This window comes from Convolutriloba macropyga, chromosome 6 (assembly GCF_964194025.1).
Source record: "Convolutriloba macropyga chromosome 6, txConMacr16.3, whole genome shotgun sequence".
NCBI classification, from domain to species: Eukaryota; Metazoa; Xenacoelomorpha; order Acoela; family Convolutidae; genus Convolutriloba; species Convolutriloba macropyga.
The window spans coordinates 10,882,950-10,901,509 of NC_134473.1; the positions used below are offsets into that span (position 1 = coordinate 10,882,950).

Below are 18,560 nucleotides of genomic sequence, written 5' to 3' on the forward strand. Positions count from 1 at the left end.
CTTATGTGTGTGTAATTGAGCGTGTTTGTGAGTGTGTGTGTGTGTGTGTGTGCTTATGTGTGTGTAATTGTGCGTGTGTGCTTATGTGTCTCTGTGTTTGTGTGTGTGTGTGTGTGTGTGTGCGTGTGTGTGTTTGTGTGCACTTGTGTGCGTCTATGGGCGCTGGTTTCTTGGGCTTGGGGATGCTGTAAGGGAAAGGGCTAGAAATTACAATTACGCAAAGAATTTGAAGTTCTTCTCAAGTTAATTTTCATATGTTATAATATTCTCCTGAGAACACCAGATCAATTAGAGCTCGTAGCCGAAGGTTTTGCGTACGTGGCGAAGTAGAAATTGCCGCAAGACTTTCAGAACTTCATTTTATTTTATTTAGACCGCAATTTTGCGTTTTTAAAAGTTGCAATTGACAAAAAAAGTCGAAATCCTGTTTTCTACGTGAATTTCGCTAGGTAATGTTTGTGCTCTGATTAATTTAATTGCTAAACTCTGTGGAAACAATCTGAAATTTGGAAACGCAGAACATTTCTTTTTTAACATTTCTTTGTAATTTTGCGGAACTTTTACTATAGTTCAATCTCATATCTTTTCTTTTCTTCAGCACAGCATTGAACGACCAACTAATTTTCAAAGGCGAATCCTTAATTGCAGCTCATTTTTCAGTGCACATGAATGAAATGCATTAATTTAGATTTGGCCGAAAATGGCAGCATGAACTGTAAGTCTCAATAAAAGGAGCTGGAGTTTTTGCTTGACTTTTCAAAGATTTTTTAAATTTCCAAACTGGCTATAATTGTGGCAGAAATAGCAACCAGCGGTTCACCGAAATTTGAAATTTGATTAATGGTCCAAAAAATCCAAAAATTTTTTCACTTGTGAAATTGCGCGCTCGCGTCGTTTTGATATGACACATCTCATAAGATCTTAAGTAAGAGTTGAAGTTTAGTCAAAAATGAAAAAGTGAAGTCGAGCAAGTAATTATCTCTCTATCTGAGGTTGTCACAAAAAAAGCTTAAAAAAATTTGAATGAACACCTAATACAGGATATTCAATTAGTGAGAAAAAACAGTTACTGCAATTACAATTTTTTAATTGAATCCCGTTACCATGTAGATTTATTCCATTAATCTGCAGATGCACGTGACAAGAACAGGTACTGAATCAAAATTTTGGAATCTTTGCCGTTTGTGCCCCCCCCTCTCCCACCGCTTAGGGGTTCATATTATTTGCATCCCCCGACGCACGTGCCATGTTTTTGAATAATGATTTGTTTGGAAGGGCACGTGTTCTGGTCGCTCGGCCGACTGTCTTTTTTGTTCTGACATACTTAGAGCCACTATCGCTCAGACTCACTCAAATTTGATAACACTTATTTCCTCAAAAGAGTTTAAGAGACCCTCAGCTGACTTCATGTGTTCGTGGCTAGAGAAAAAACTACTTATTAAATTTTCATTAGGAAATTGAATCAAATATGTCTTTCTTACATGAGTTTTTCTTACAGAGAGAAATTTTTTTGCTGTGGTTTAGCATACCATGCTGGCTAGCACAGTAACTTTTCATTCAAAAAATTGAGTCAAATATGTCTTCAGTCTTTCTTACAGAGAGAATTTTTGCAATTTTTGAAATTTTTCCCACTAGCTTTAGATGCAAGTTCTGTTCCAGTCAAGTCAGTAGTGATATTTGTCAGTAATCATATTAACCCAAAACGCGCGTCGGAGATTATGGGGGATCATTTGACAGATATGAAGACTTAAAAACAGTATTTTGAAAAATTCAAGTAAAATAATTTCATGTGATTAAGGTTTAAAAATCTGGCTGGGACAATTAAACGCCAATCTCGATCTTCAAGTTGCATTTCTTACAATACTTATCACGATAGAATTTAGTTAATTCATTATGTGCACTGAAATTCTGTCAACAAAAACTATTTCTCGCATATATGGCTTGGGACATGTGAGATTTAATAAGTATGATTTTTTTCTTCGGCTGTGATTACATAGCCGAATTATAAAAAAACTGTCAATTATCTAAGCGTGTTTTGTTTATAAGATTTGAAGCCACCTCAAATAGAGAATAACGTTGTCAATAATGTTTGCAAGTTAGGTATGGTTAATAATGCATTTATATTAATCAAATGAAACTTGATGCTCGATTAAAAACTAAATTAGAATTTAAAATGCCTATTAGGCCTTTGAGAGTGAAAACTGATATTGATACAAATTCTTGAACACATTTCGCTGCAAAATGATCAATTAAACCTTGAAAAAAACTTTCACATTAGAACAATTTTCTTAGTTTTTAACAAATTTAGAACAAATTTAGATTTTAATTGCTAAGTTAAACAAAACCTCAATTTTTTTCGGATAGTTATTTTTTAATAGTGCATAACTATCATAGGCTAATAATCTATTAACAAGATCAGGGAACAGTTAAGTTTTGTTAATCATGATACTTTAAGAAATTGGGACAAATTACAAAGAAGTTTACAAGTATAACATCAAACAAAAAAATTAGAAAAAATGTGCAAAAAATTAGTTTGAATATTTGCGGAAATTAGAGTCGTCGTGAATCCTCAGATACAGTACCACATGAATTGCTCTTCAAATCACACTGAATTGTAGTTATATGTATTTTCTCGTCCATTTACGCGATCAATATATTTTTAGTTCCGATTTTTTAAAATTACGTATGAATAAATGATTCGCTGTTTGAATCAACCATCAGTGAACTAAAGAGCAGCTTGATTAAAAAACAAAACTAGATTATTATGACGTTACGGGAGGATTGCATCTCGGGGACTTCATTAAAAGAACTTTACAATTTCGATTCTGATCTTACAATGTTTCAAGTCTGAAATGTTGGCAACAGGCTGCTGTGGGCCTACTGCTGTTCCGCTGCGATTACAAAGGAGCCATTATTATTATTATTATCATTATTATTATTATTATTAATATTATTATTATTATTATTATCATTATTACTATTATTATTACTATTATTATTATTATTATTATTATTATTATTATTATTATTATTATTATTATTATTATTATTATTATTATTATTATTATTATTATTATTATTATTATTATTATTATTATTATTACTATTATTATTATTATTATTATTATTATTACTATTATTATTAGTATTTTTATTATTATTATTTTGTTTATTATTGTTATTATTATTTTCACCACAAAATTGCATTACAGAAGAAAATATGTAATGTAATGGTCTTGCAGCAGTTGTAGTTTATTTGCGATGTTTGACAACAATTTGACAAAATTCGTATACAATCAATCTATAGAAAAAAATGTCCAAAAATCAAAATCTTCTCAATTTTGTTTCTGTCCATTGATACAAATTGAACTAATTTCATATTGTTCAGTTTTTACATGACAAGTTTTATATTATCAATTTTATGCGTATCTGGCTTTCTTTTTCTTTCTCTTTCTTATAATTAGTTCTCTTATACCTTTTAAAAAATACTGAGGCGCACTCGCCCTCGTGTCGGGGCCCACTAAGTTACCCGGGCATTGTAAAGCCTGTTGAAGCATCTAACCGCTCCTCGGGTAGATCTGCCATTACTGTTACTATCATTTGTGCTCGGCCTTTTCTGCAGGTAACGCACTTGTTCCGGATTGATCTTAAGGCATTCCGTATGCATAGGAACCACATCTTCTGCTGAACAATGTTTCTTACATGCTCAGTGCCTTCGTGTTGATGTTCCTTATGCTCATTTTGCAAGAATAATTCAACCGCGTAATGTTTCCAATGTAGCAAAATTGGATGCTTTGCTTTGAAGTCAAACTGACTTTTGCCTATTCTGCCTTCGGCTCGAATAAGTCCTTCTTCATCTGGGAAAGGTGAGAATTGTAGGATTTTGCTGCCTTTTGGAATTTCTTTTTCAACTTTGAGAGATTTCATCTCTTCACCAAACTGTTCTTGCTGTAGTAGTTTGAAGATGGTTGCCTTTGCCTTTTCTCTTTCTTCAATGCTGACTACGAGTGTCGCTGGTTTGTGTTTGTTCAATGCTCTCTGTACGTATGCTACTGTGTTCACTAGTCTGTTGAAGTTACTGAACCGTTCTCACTGAATAACAGCCTTCCTCTCTTCAGCCTGTATCATGAAGACTGATGAGGGTATATTCTCTTCATCTGATGAAAAGATTAGGTTCACTTGCTCTGGCCATTCGCTTTCTGGCCCAGTGACCAGGCGAATGGCCCAGTGAGCAACTCACTTCTCTTGAGTTCTGCAATGTTGATCGCTCTGGTGTCAATGTCCACTGGGTTGTTGATACCGCTCACATGTTTCCACTCTTAAACATCTGTTGTATCCGTTATCTCAGCCACTCGATTGGCCACAAACACTTTATGCTTACGATGGAATTGTGTATCCACTGCAATACCCTAGTTGAGTCTGACCAAAAACTGCAATTATTTATCTTCATTTCACGTTTCTTGACTATCTGTTCTTTCAACCTCACTGCCACGACTGCCGCTTGTAGTTCCAGTCGGAGTATTGAAAGATGCCTCATCGGTGCCACTCTGCATTTTCCAATGACAAAGACTAAGTCAGCTGAGTTTTCCTTTTGTGAACGATTTTGGTTTGTTCCGGTTGTGAATGTAGATAGGCCATTGCACACATCGTGTCTTCAGATGCGTCAGCAAACACATGAAGTTCGGTTTTATCCCTCTCTCTCTCTCTTTTGAAGTACCTTCTATCGATGCTTGTTTCAGCCACTATTGGAAGTTGTTCTTTCCATCTCAGGAATTCTGTTTCGTCACCAGGCTCTACTTCGTTGTCCCAATGTTGCCCATTCTTAGTTCAGATGCCTTTCAGAAGTCGTCTCATGTGAACACTGAACGGAGAAAACAATCCGATCGGGTCGAATACTGAAGATACCAATGACAAAATCTTCCTCTAGTTTATAGGTGCTTCAACTTCTTTGTTTTTACCTCTGCATACTTGAAGACTGTCATCAGTAACGGTCCATTGTAGTCCTAGCACTGAGGATCCCTCCGTATTGGTTTCCACTTCGACTTGCAATGTATTGCTGATTGACTTCAAGTCTTCTGGGATTGCTTTGGTAACTGCATCGTTGTTGCTTATCCACCTCTTCAGTTCAAATCTATGTCGCGAGAGAAGAGGTTGTAATTGATTGAAGACTTCAATTTCTTCTTCCGGGGTTTCTACTGACTTGATGAAATCGTCTATGTAGAAGTTGCTTTGTATTGCCTTTGTTGCTATTGGATACACTTCTTCGCTGTACAGTCCGACTTGCTTGAGAACATAGTCTGCACAAGTTGGAGAAGTCTTTGCTCCAAACAAGTGATGCTGATATTCGTATATCTGAACAGGTTCGTTAGTTTTTGGACGCCATAAGAACCTCAAGCAACTTCTATCCTGCTCGGGAACTTGCACTTGTCGAAACATCGATTCGATGTCAGCTGTCAGGGCTATTGGTCCTTCACGGAATCTGAATATTGTTCCAATCAACCCGTGTAGCAGGTCAGGTCCCGCTAGTAGCTTATCATTTAGGCATACTTCTTTGTACTTTGAGGCAGCATTGCAAACACGTCTTACTTCGCCAGGTTTGTTCGGGTTTTGCACTGGATGGTGTGGCAAATACCATTCCTTCTCGAAGGTGCTTTTCACTTCGCACTCGTCCGATATCTTTACGAATCCTTTTTCTACGTCTGTATCTATTGACTGTTGATACAAACTCTTCAGGTTTGTTCCCTTTGGAATCTTCGCTTCAGTGAGTAAAGCTGACCCAAGGCTGATTTGTAGTTGTTCGTTAGGTTTGGCTCTAGTTCACTCCACAGCACTCCCACTTCGTACCGCTCGACTGTAAACTTCGTCGTACTCTCTAGCATCTTCTGTACCTGCAGTTACTTATTTGACTGACTGACGACATTGATTTTGGAAGCATAGGTTTCTATGTCCCACCAGGTTTGGATGTTCTCAGCCACTTTCACATCTTCAGTGAAGGCGAAATGACAAAAATTTTGTCTTCTTTTGCCCGTCATGGTTCCACTAACTACCCATCCTAGCTTTTTTTGAACGGCGAAAAGTTCACTTCGTGTTCCTATCTTGTAGTCCAATAGGCGTTGTAGCTCATAAGCATCTTGACCAAGAATGATGCCAACCTCCATCAAGCTTAAGCTTTTGTTGCGTAGAACACTCAGTTGATTGAAGCTTTGCTTCAGCTTATTGTAGTTGCAGTGTGTGTTCCCCGAGGAGATTGACGGGTGTGCAAACGCTTCGATCAAATGCACCTTTGAATGTAGTCCCTTTATTTTTGAGAGGAACCTTTTCTGTCTTCAGATCCTTCGTTTCGTGTATGCCAGCTATGTTGAGCGTCACATCCGTGCCTTGGGCTCGTAAATTCTCTTGCAACATTTGATCGATGAATGAAACCGTTGATTCAATATCGACAAAAGCATATGTGTTCAGCCTGTTGCCACCGCTCTGTATTGAGACAGAAACTATCTGAAGAAAGCTAATAACTTCATCACTCTGGTTGATTGTAGCTGCGCTTATGTTGACTGCGTGATTGCCCTTGTCTATTTGATTTTCTGAGTGTAGCAATTGGTTGTGCTTTTTGATGCATTCATTGATACCGCACGCATTGACTTTACAATCTTTGATTGCATTTCCATTGCCTAGACATCTGTAACATAAGCGTTGCTTCCTCACTGCTGCATACCGATCATTCACACTCATGGTCCTGAATAGTGGACGGTTCCATATTTTATTAGTGCCATCAACCAGCGGACAGTGATCACTTTGCGTTTGCTTCGTTTCTTTCACGTTTGAACTTGCACTAAAGTTCGATGTTTTCGAGAACCGTTTGTCTCTATTTGTGCTTCTTCGGTCTTCTTCTCGTCGCTCTCCCTTGAAAGCTGAAAATCCTTCGTGCACGAATGCTATCCTAGATAGCCACTTTTCAAACATAATCAGATCGAGCCAATCTTCATCTTTATCATCAACATAGAACAACCACCTCTCTTTGAGAACTTGAGGTAGTTTGTCTACTGCCATATACAGTGTCGAGCTTGATTGCAGATCACCAATCTGCTTGTACTCTTTGAGCACATTCACAAAGTTCAAAACAATAACTGAGAAACTGATCAGACTTGTTGAGTCGCGAGGTTTCACCTGACTTGCTTTGCGAAGACTCTCCAGTTGTGCATCAATGATAACATGAGGCCTTCCAAATTTCCTCTCCAGAATGCTCCATGCAGCACCATAGAACTGTCAAGAATAGCCCATTCCAGAGATTGCTGACCTTGCTTTGCCTGTCAGTAGAGTCTCCAGATGACTCATCTTCTCTGAGTCTGGTATTGGTCGTTGATCCACTGTGGCAATGAACATACTAGCCCACTCCGGCCTTTTGAAGGGGATCCCATCGAAGTTGTTCAATTTGAGCTTTGATAGGCTACTGCTACCCGCGTACCCACTGTTGTATCGTAGAAGACCAGCTATTGGGGAAACGTCCCGGTCTTCAACACTTGAGGATCGGTCTCGTGAACTGCGGTATCGTGAGAAGTGACTAGACTTGTTCACTTCAGGGGTTGCTTCGAAGCGAGCTGTTGATCGTTCTGGTGTTAGGAGGTTGTGGATCCCGTTGGCCCAGTCTGAGACATCTCTCTTCTTTGGGGTCCAGTTGAAGGGTGATTTGTCTCGAGCGCCAGTTGGTTGGGAACGAGCATCATCGTTCTCTAATGCTGTTCTCTTCACTTTGCGCTCTAGCTCGCGCTCTTCCTCCAGTAGTTGATGCTTGGTTTCCATATCCTTCATTTGAATTTTCAGCTCTAGCTTCCTCCGCTAGAACAGTGCTTTTTGCAGTCGCATCTTGGTTTTAAACTCGATATCGAATTTCGTCATCCTTTCCTCTCTGGGCCTTTTGCTGTTGCTTTATTTTGCATTGTTTGAGCAACTGTATTGTCCATTGGGTAGTTTGTATTGCTCTCGCTGTCGTTAACTGCTTGAGTTGTATTACTTTGCTCTGCATTCATTGCTGGTTGCGTGCCTGTGCTCATATATGCAAGACAATGATAGTCCAAACTTGCTTTGCGCTTTCTTGCTTCTTTCAGATGTTCTTCAACGAAATTAGCTTGATAGGGCACAAGCTTGTTTCGACGTTGCAGTTGCTTGTGTATGTCCTCCTCTAGAAGGTGAACAGTCTGTTTGTAGAGGACCTTTAGTTTGTTGGGTCGATCTGAATCTTCAATTTTTTGTAGCCAATCCCTGCTTTATTGTTAACTTCTTCTAATAAATTTTGGATTTTCTTGTCGTACCTTTGAGGTGTTGATTGAAGTTCCTCTCAGCGGCTTGTGCTTGGATTGCCTGGTTGCCTTTTGTTTTGCGTGTTCCTTTTAAGCGAGGTCAACTCTTCAACGTGTTTTGTGAATTGCACTCGAACTTTTCGCTCTGCCTCACTGGCGTTGCGCTGTTGATTCGTTTGATTTTCTTTGGGGGTGCCTTCGGCACTCTCTTCATCAGATTGGACAGCAGTTTGCCTTCCGCTCTCCGGGTCGGCGGACCAAATGTAACGGCTGCTCTCCTATCAAAGTCAAGGAAAACTTTACACCGCCAGTTCGTTTCAAATCTGTTCGTGTTTTGTGTTTTTGCAGTTAACTTTTGTGAACTGTATTACCCGCTATACTGTAGAATGCCGTTGCATTACCTGTTACTCAATAATTTCAAATAACTAATTGTTCAGCTTTGCTGAATAGCGAATAACTTTTCTTCAATTAAGCAAAAGTCCAAAATTTCTAATAACCAATTAGTCTCAAATTGGAGGTTTTTCGATGATATCTCCTTAACCACAAATGCTAGTGAGAGAAAATTTGACAGGAAGATGAACGCTAAGTGAGCCTACTATCTGATGTAAAAATAAACAACGCCGGGTAAACTGCTTTGGTAGGGCTACCTTTTATGTTTCATACTCAATCTTAATACATGGGCAAAATTTTCAATGTTGAATAACTCTGTAAGTAATGATTCAAAACTGAGCAAGCTTGGCAGTGCACAACAATGTCATACAATTAATAAAACGAAAAATAAATGAACTGAATTGATTAAATGATCTTCGAGAAATAACACAACAAATTTCCACTTCAGATTTGAATAATCTGAGTTAATTGAATGAACGACTTTTGTTTCTCAATTGGCCTCAAAAACACCAATATCAAAACTATGCAAGGCTTTGTTAAAACCAGTAAGAGCAACTGACTATGTGCTGTGCGCAAAGTTTCTCTTACTTAGTAACTTTGTTCCTCAGAAAGAAAGTTTTGAGAATATTAATGTTAATTCTCTTTTCAACAAGTCAAAGTAAAGTTAAAACTGTACAATCACTAATATGATCTACAGAAACAAAACACAATAACAAGTAATTTACCGCTCAAGAAAGTGTGCTTCAATACGCTTTATATGTCAATTCAATATGACCAAAATTCCAAATTTCAACTGATTTTTGGTAGTTTTTCAAGCTCCTTTTATGCTGCTAGTCACGTGGATTTACATGTCAAATTCAACTATTGATTGGTTGTTGATAATATTGTCGACAGAATGTGAACACTTTTCCATAACGTCACTTTTTCAGTGTAAATTTGATGTCATGGGAAATTTGTTAACCATGTAGAAGTTTTGTCGAATATTCTGTATCAATAACAGGTTGATTCGCAATCCAATCACAAAGAATCTGATGCAATACTGTTGAGTCGTAGTATTGTTTTGCTGGTTGTTGAGGTAGTTTGAGTTTGAGTTTCACTTCATGTATGACAATTGTGTACTAATAGTAGTTGCTAAGTTTAAATGTTGAACAAAGTGAACAAATCCGTTTGGCTTCGATAGAATGTAGCATTAAATTTTGCTTTTCATGCTATTCTAGCTTTGAGGCTTGAAATGGCCTTGAAGTGCTATTCAATTTGTTAATTGAGTTAGTGAGCTCAGCCGCCACAGGCGTCGGTAATATATGTTCTGGGTTAATAGGAACAGCTATAGCTTAGATCCAATCGAATTTGATAACAACCAATTCCTCGGTCACATTTCATCAATTATGAGTTCTTTGAATATATTGGATCTATTTGGTATAATTCCTCGGACATATAGGTTATATTTCATCATTTTCTTGGATATATTTTTTTAAACCATACACTTAGTAGCTGATAAGTTGCTATTGAGTTTCATCAAAAATTGCAAAGAGGCTATATTATATCACTGAAAGATGTAGACAAGATCAAAGATGTCACGATTCTATTGGAAATTTTGATTACGACTTGAGTAAAATTGCGTAAAATCGAATTTTCTCATCGTAAAACTAGCAGGTGCTAACTTACTTTTCAGTTTTCGTATTTTAAAGATCATGTCGGAGCACCTATAACGTAATCCCGTTTGATTTTCTAAATAATTCAGAACACAGATTCTGATCCCTTCGGGTATTTCAACCAATGCTTAGGCGCAACTGTCCTGGTGTCAGAGCCTTCGTCGTCACTCGGGTGGCAGTCGTTTTTTCTGGCATGCTACCACTGTAGCAGCCTAGACGTACTCAACTTTGACAACATCTAAAGCTCAAAAGAATTTCGAGCTTTAGTTGTTGTCTAATCCGTAGTGCTGATTATGCAGAAAAATAATCGGAATCATCGGCAGTCTAGTAGCAAATTGCTAAAGCGAGCTAGTAGATATTTTTTAACTCGAGAGAGAGTCTGATAATTTCAATTAAAAAATGTTTAACAGCAATTAGCAAAATCGGGCTAGGATAAAAGAAAATCTCGATCCTCAAGTTGCAATTCATACTTGTGTCACGGTACAATTTATTTGTTTTAAAAAGCGCATTGAAGTCCTAACACTAAAGTTGTTTCTCGCAAATGTGGCTTGAGACATATGAGATAAATCTATGGATATATCAGGAAAATTATATACAAATATATCCAAGAGAGGCGTAATTAAATTAGTCAGTAGAGATCCATAAATACTTTTTTTAATATCCAATTAAATTGAGTGAAACAAAAACTGAAGGCTTCAAAAGTATTTTTATAAAATAGTTCACGAAAACTAGATACTGAACCTTAGTTTTTTTATATTTAATTATTCAAAGGAAAGATGTAGTATGTTTGATTTGTAAACTATATGTAACTTTAACCTGGTGGTTATTCGAATTTAAATGTTTGAGATTTAAAAAAAGACGTTAGTTTTTCACATTAAATTTAATTTCATGTACAAAATTATGGATTGAAATGATAGGGCTCGATTTTGCATGATGTTGATGTCTTTCCAAGGCCGACATTTTCTAGGTGAAAAAACCGCGGTTGAGCGAACAGCATGAATAGGTAACTTTGTAGCAGAATCTTACAACAAAACATAGCTGCCGTGGCCTCCTCTAGGCTGACATGATGTTCAAGTGCATTTTTAGAACTCCCGGGTCGAGAAAATTTCCAAAAATTATATAAGAAATGCGCTGAAGGTGCGCTGAGCCATCTCAAAATTTCAGCGCACTTCAGCGCATTCAGCGCATGTCTTACATAATTTCAGCGCATTCAGTGCATTCCTTACACAAAGATGCGCTGAAACGGTGCTGACATCTCGACCCGGGATTGAATTGTTTTCTTTAGCGCTTTATAATAATGATATCAATTTTCAGACGTGTAAATCAAATTCAAGCAGGAAGGCTCTGGTTTTCTGATTCTGCGATCAGCATAAGGCGAGCAATGATAAAAACACGCCTCATCTAATATAAATAAATCTAGCAGAGATTCATGCTATCACGAAGCACCAATTGATTCATTTTTATTGTCCCAACAAGAATCTAAAAAGAAGGAATGTAAAGACGAGGCCAACCGGAGACAATGAAGGCATAATTATAAGCAATTTTTAAAGCAAAAAGAATCCAAGATTAAAAATTTTAATAAAAACTGTTTCAAAAAATTAATTTTAACTAATTTTTCTAAAAATTGCAATAATCCTAGTCGTCTCGTTTGTATAGTGTTAATTTTAGTTAAAATGCTGTAAAACTGATTGAATGAGAAAGCTGACTTCAACATTTTTTCCCCATTTGCTTTTTAGACTAGTACGCCAAAATAACCACAAAGTACGCCAAAATGATATCTCCAACTTCCTAATAAAGGTAATCAGCCTTTATATAAAATGGAATGGGAAAGCGTGCATAACTTCAAAGATCTTGTCCTAGTTTTACTTTCACGCACTTGAGATGGTTTCAATGTTGTGATTGATAGAATTTAAAAAATTGGTGGAAAATTAAATCAATCTGTGGCAGAGAAAAGTGGAAGAAAAAACTAAACTTTTCCCTAAATTATAACTTAAGTAGAGTAGCCATCTATAGCAACATAGGGGGTTGGAGACAAGAAATAAAAAAAACGCGGGACTCTAAATTTTGGTAACACACATTTAATTGAAGAAGGAAACTGACAAAATATTCTGCGAAAAGTACTCTTCTAGTAAAATTGAAACTCTCAATTTGTGTACCATATTGAGTATAATGAAAGTAAACTATAAATTGTGTCCAGAAAAGTTGACCTGGAAGCACGAGTGTGGTACAGAAGACAATTCTATACCACATTATTCTCCCATGACATTACAACTTGATCATTTTTTGTTCAATTAGTTTGATTTGATTTCCCGTCTATTGAGGAATTTATTTGTTCATGCAATCCACTTTTTAATCTTAATTCACTCTTGTCATATTAATTGTGAAAATCAGTCGTTCTCTTAAATCTCTTTCTTTTGAGCCGACTTTAACAAATACGTAGAAGTGCACCGGTTTTCAATATAATTCAGCAATCAATTCAAAACGGAAAAGCTTTCCTCCCTATACTAAGTTAAGATAAAAAACGCTTCGCACTGATGGTAATGGAGTTGCAGCAGGATTCCAATTTCTTTGTAATACGAAGCAATTGTCTTACGAAAACTCAGTTGCCCAAATTGAGCATCACATGACGCAGTCAGCTTTCAAAGAACGTTTATTTCATGGGATTGAACACTACTGGGATAAATCGACCTTAGAACCCCTTACGCTGGGAAAGATGGCGTGTGATACTGAAGTTGGCTATTCTTCCTTTTCAATCGAAATTGTCATAGAAGCTCACCCAGAGATGATGACACTCCCACCATAGCCTTTGTATAAAACTAAGATGGAAATGAGTACTGCCTAAAGCGAGCGGAAATAACGATGAAGAAACAAACAACTGAAGAACTCGTGGTTGACCAAATGCAAAAGGATTGAATCTGCGTGACATCTATGTGGAGATCGCTCATGGACAATTTATGACAGTAAGGCTGTTTCTTTGTCATATTTAAGCTTGGGTGCTGAAGTCCGCCAAAAATTTTGTTCACAAAAATCATACTATGACATCAAAAAAATGATGACCTGGAAATTGTGGGCACTATTAGATGACATTTTTACAAAGCAACGAAACACCGCTTTCGACCGCTAACAGTTTCTCACTCGTAAACAACTCAAAGAGAACCCATTGAAAAAACCTACCGCTGCTTTCGGGAACTTTCTCTTAATTGTCCCCTTGCAAGTTACGAATATTCTATGATCCGTGATGTTTTCATAGCCAAAAAGCTGGATAGGGACATACAACGTGATTTACTTACAGAAAAGATAAAACCCAAGAAAGCCTGGCAATAAAAATAGAGATAGAATTGACAATAAAAATAGAAATGAAGATTCAAAGTTAATTGAAAAGTCCTGGTACTTCTGCGTACACAGTAGCCTCTGGAACAAATCCCTCGGGAAACAATGTACACTAAAGCTACAATAGTCAATGCAACAATTGCGGATCGCAGCAACAGCATAATTCCAACAAACGAACTCGCTGTAAAAACTGTGGAAGCTCTTGGTCCTTGAACCACCGACAGTTGTGTCCGGCGCAGGTAAAACAACGTAAGATTTGTTTCTTTATAATAAGGTTAGCGAAAATGATGAAAAAATCAATTTGCTAAGATTTGTCGGAAAAGTATAAACGATTGGAAATCAAAATCTTGAGTATATAATGTGGACCAAGACAAATCCAAAACCGCCACGGTTGTAACTTCAATCAATGATCAAGTAAACGCAATCGGACACCAGTTAATTACCCAAAGTATTTGCGAATAATTATTAATGAGACTACGGAGAAACAGAGGAAAATTTTGTGGCTCTTAGATCAAATAATCAAAATTTACGTGAAGTGGAACCTGCAATTGTTCTAGAACAATTTGAAAATATCAAAATGAAAACATTGATGGATTCAACCAGCGTGTGTTCAAATATTTACAAAATCCTAGCTAAAGCAGTGATCAATGGAGACGAACATCGTTTTTGGATGAAAACTCCTTTAACGCAAGACCTGAAAAAATTTCAAATGAAGCTATCACAATTTTGGACCTAATTGTCACTACAGTAAAATGTAAAGACTGGTAAGTTGAAAAACTTTAAAATAACTCTAGTTGAAGGTGGTTATCGGCCTATCATTGGTGGAGATCTTTATCAGCAATTAGGTCTCACTTTATATCAATCAAGTTACATCTAAAATCCAATTAAACACAGTGTACACTCAAAATACATGTAGTTAACTGTTATCCTAACTTGATCACTCGTATTCGTTAGTCCCGTAAGCACATCGCCAAATCAACATTTCACAAAAATTTAAACCCACGCATTAAATAGGCCGCCTTGTTCGTTTGAGATTTCAAAAATCTAGTATACATTTAACTTCAAAACTTAATGGATAAAAAGCACCTGAAAAAATAATTAGTTGTTCTGACAACAATTTTAACACTTCAATCGTTATCACCGTGAAAAGAGATAAATCTGTTAAAACAGCCCTTGACTCTAAAATTTTCAATAAATCCTTTCATAGAAACAAATATAAAATGCCAGATTTTGACATTTTGATTGATTATAATTCAACAAAAAACTTATTCACAAGCAACTGATGAGACAGCATATCTTACAGCATTGAACCTGAAATACGCTTACATCCAATTAAATTTGGAATCAGAAACCTTAAACTATTGCAACTTTAAAAAAAAAGCAGTAAACACACTCGCACATATCGCTTTATAACAAGCCTCTATGGTCTAACTGATAAGCCCACAGCTTTCCAAAAGTAAGGGACTACATGCTGATTGGTTTTAAAATACACATTGTTTCTTGGATGGCATCATAACCGTTAGTCGGGGATCACAAAAAGATCGGCAAAAATTATTTTATAAATGGATTAGAAAACTTGATGAAGATAATCTTCGAATTATTGTTCCTAAATGCCATCTTTTTTGGCTATGAATATAGTCTATCTGGTATATCTCCACTTGAAACAAAACAATCAGTTTTTTTAGATCTTTTAATTTCAAAGACAGTATTTTTCGTTCAGAACATTATATAGGAAATGATATTCTGAATTTCTTAGAATTGTGTCACATAATACGTCCACTTCTAGAGAAAAGTACTATGAACTTTGAATGTAGTGGTAAATTGAAAAACACCTCTCCAGCAGATTGAAAACCAGGTTGAAGGAGCAACAGAAAACACAAACTATAATACTAACATGGAAACCCTAATCAAATGCTATATTTCTCGCTCTGTATTAGGAGCAGCATTAGAGCTATGTTTACCTACAAGATGGCATGCAGATTTATTTGCATCACGTTTCCTTAACAGTAGTGAGGAGAGATCTATTGTCAACGAATTGGAACTTTTGTTGTTTGGACGGTTGAATACTTTAATTATTATCATTTCGGAAAATATTAACTGATCGTCGGTCTTTTTCTTTATCAATATTGAAGAAACATCGATATTTTAATAGCAGATTGATTCGTTGCGTCGATTGTTTACTACTGTTTGAATTTGTCATTGAACACTTTCCGGCTGCAAAAATGGGACTTTTTGACTACATTTCTCGCCAATCCAATCATGAAGCAAAATTTACGAACAGATATGCGGTGTATTTGCGGTTGCCACAATTAGACGCTTTTTTAGAGCAATTGCAGCAGTTTACATGAAGTCTTCATACGCAAACTGTCAATCACAGCAGATTAACGCGGTAAATGGCGAATATTCCACTTGTGTCACTAATGCTCCAATAGTAAACAGTTCTGAATTGTTTTTTGCCTTTAACCGACGCACAACTCAGTTGGTGCATTCCAACTCTGCAAACGTAGCACGCTTCCGATCGCTCATCCAGTTAAACATATGAGCAACAATAATACATCACCAGCTACTCCCCCTACAATCTCAGATCATTTGACTTCCACAAACTCAACGTAAATGTGACACAGACGTCGACGGACCAATTCTCACCCGCTATTGAACTGTCCGGTGACGATATATTCCAGAGCAGTTATAGACAGTTTTTCTACAACAGTTTTCTGGCGGTGCTAACAACCAAAACGCCGTCCTGAATGCAATGCGGGACTTTATAATATAGATCCAACAGCAGATCTTCGGATAATTCAGATCTTCATGTTTATTCGGGCTGAATTTGTAGGGACGAACGAGCAGCCATTTACATTTCAATCCAGGATGCCGTGCCAGAATTCCTTCATATTACACACATTCGAAGCTGTGGGATGATTTTCTTATGTCGGTAGCATTCTGGCCGTACATGCAACGAGAAATTTTGATTAAACTCGCAAAGTGCAAGCATTGTACAGATAATGGCAAAAATCGAAACCTGCATTACCGGCGTAAAGAAACCGCTAGTAAATTGTTCAAAACAAATAAAAAATTAAAGGTAGATTTTCGGGATATTAAATATGAAGAGAAAAGATGTCCATTTCCTTGAATGTGATTTTCAAAGTACCCAACCATAGAAATTTTCGAACGGGTGTACGAATTGCACTAATGTCGTGAGGTATTTAGATGTATACATGCGCATGCATGGTGTACTCAGAAATATCCGATTTGATCAAACAAGATGTCTCATGGGAGATAAAGTAAAAATTTCTGTTAGAACAACCAAATAAATATAATCACTGCACCAGCTAACAATCAAAGAGCAAATGGACTAGTTGAAAGATAAAAACAAAAGTTGAAATGGAGATTGGGGTGTACGAAACTAGCAAGAAAAATAAACACAATCAAGATAAGTTCGTCATTTAAAGCATTAGTATATGATTTACGCATCTGTAAACTAAAGACTACAAAAGTATCGCCTGTCCATACAAACAACCACATACACCATTCTGAAGACATCCAAATACACCTCTTAGTAATAAGTGTAAAGAACCTAATTTCGCAAATTTGTATTATGAAAAAAATTAAACCACTATATCGAAATTATATTGTTCCGGTCGCGGATTATCTGGACGGCAACGGATTATCTTGATCGAGGAAAAAAGGAAGCGGGCAGAAATCGATACAGGTCGTAGATAGAACGACCAAAAGAACAAATCTGATTCTCGTTTTAGACTGCAACGTTTTTTGAAGCTGAAGCTCTTTTAGACCTAAACGTTCTTTGGAGCTGAAGCTTACAAAAAAGGTCAAGAAGAGGTCAAAAAAGGACATTCAAGGACTTTACGATACCTTAACCGCAGGATTAGCTGTATCCTGCATCTCGCCGACTACATCTATCATTAAAGTCAGGTGTTTCTGAAATTCGAGTGCGCAATAGCGACAATGCAAATTTTGAGAAAAAATCCGAGCAAAATACATCTTTGTGGCAATAAGCACAACGACGGCTTCTTCCTTATGGGAAAAAAACAGAAGAACAAATCAGTACCCATATGAAGGAGCTAAAAAATAGAGGCGAGACAGAAGTAAGTCACCGTCAACCAGACGACACTTCTACAGTTTTGTCAGCAATCTCGAATACCGGCAAATCAATTACTGCCCGCAAACCAACAAAGCTGCAAACTATATTTCCTTGTCAAAATGTTACCACAAATGCAACTTCTTCATCGTCTACACAGTCGAATCAATCAACATCCATTGACTGGAAAACATCAACGCCGTGCTAAGATTTTGATAAGGACAACAATAATCGGACAACAATAATGATGCAGATCGACCGCCACACGATAACCAGAAAATTGCTTCAGTATTGCAGAAAGTATCAAATTGTAATGCCTCGATGAAACATACTTCGATTTGTTGGTGTGAGCCCTCCTGATCCTCAAATCCAACCAATGGAATTTTCTACAGCTCCATATAGTTATGAAGACTATGAGAGGGAATTGAATACGTCGGTTTTCAATAATGAGAATCAAATTTAAATTTCAGTTTAAAACGATTTCAAACTAGTGTTCATTTAATTTCAGTTTTTACTCCGTCTGCTTTCCAAGTTGATTATTTCTTGTTACATTTTCCTTTCACGTCACTTCAACGTTCAGTGGCAAAATTATTGTTATCGATACAATTGCCTCAAAAAGTCCACGCCGAGAAGACCTAAAGGCGAAACTTGAGTTGAGAACAGTTAAAAAAATCAAAGTTCGAAAATGTTTCTTTTTTGGTGTTGGGCTTTGTATTTAAGTGTTTGTGTTCGCTTGTGTAATGTGCTTTGTGTGTGTTTGTCTGATTTTTCTGTGTCTGAGATTGTACTACTCTTATC

The 18,560-nt window shown here is 36.8% G+C and overlaps 2 protein-coding genes across 3 annotated transcripts in view; one reads left to right on the forward strand and one right to left on the reverse strand.

The window, feature by feature from the left end:
- Positions 1-5,879, reverse strand: part of LOC142341226 (oxygen-dependent choline dehydrogenase-like) — a 23,923-nt gene extending 18,044 nt beyond the window's left edge. The window contains exons 1-2 of the mRNA XM_075392146.1: positions 5,777-5,879; positions 4,184-4,318 (exon numbers count right to left, since the gene is read on the reverse strand). Coding sequence (XP_075248261.1) covers positions 4,184-4,318; positions 5,777-5,879 — 238 coding nt within the window. The remainder of the gene's footprint in view (positions 1-4,183; positions 4,319-5,776) is intronic.
- LOC142341478 (uncharacterized) overlaps positions 1,434-18,560 on the forward strand; it is a 357,626-nt gene continuing 340,499 nt past the window's right edge. For both annotated transcript variants that reach the window (XM_075392438.1, XM_075392439.1), the window contains exon 1: positions 1,434-1,444. The gene's annotated coding sequence lies outside the window, so the exon portion shown is untranslated. The remainder of the gene's footprint in view (positions 1,445-18,560) is intronic.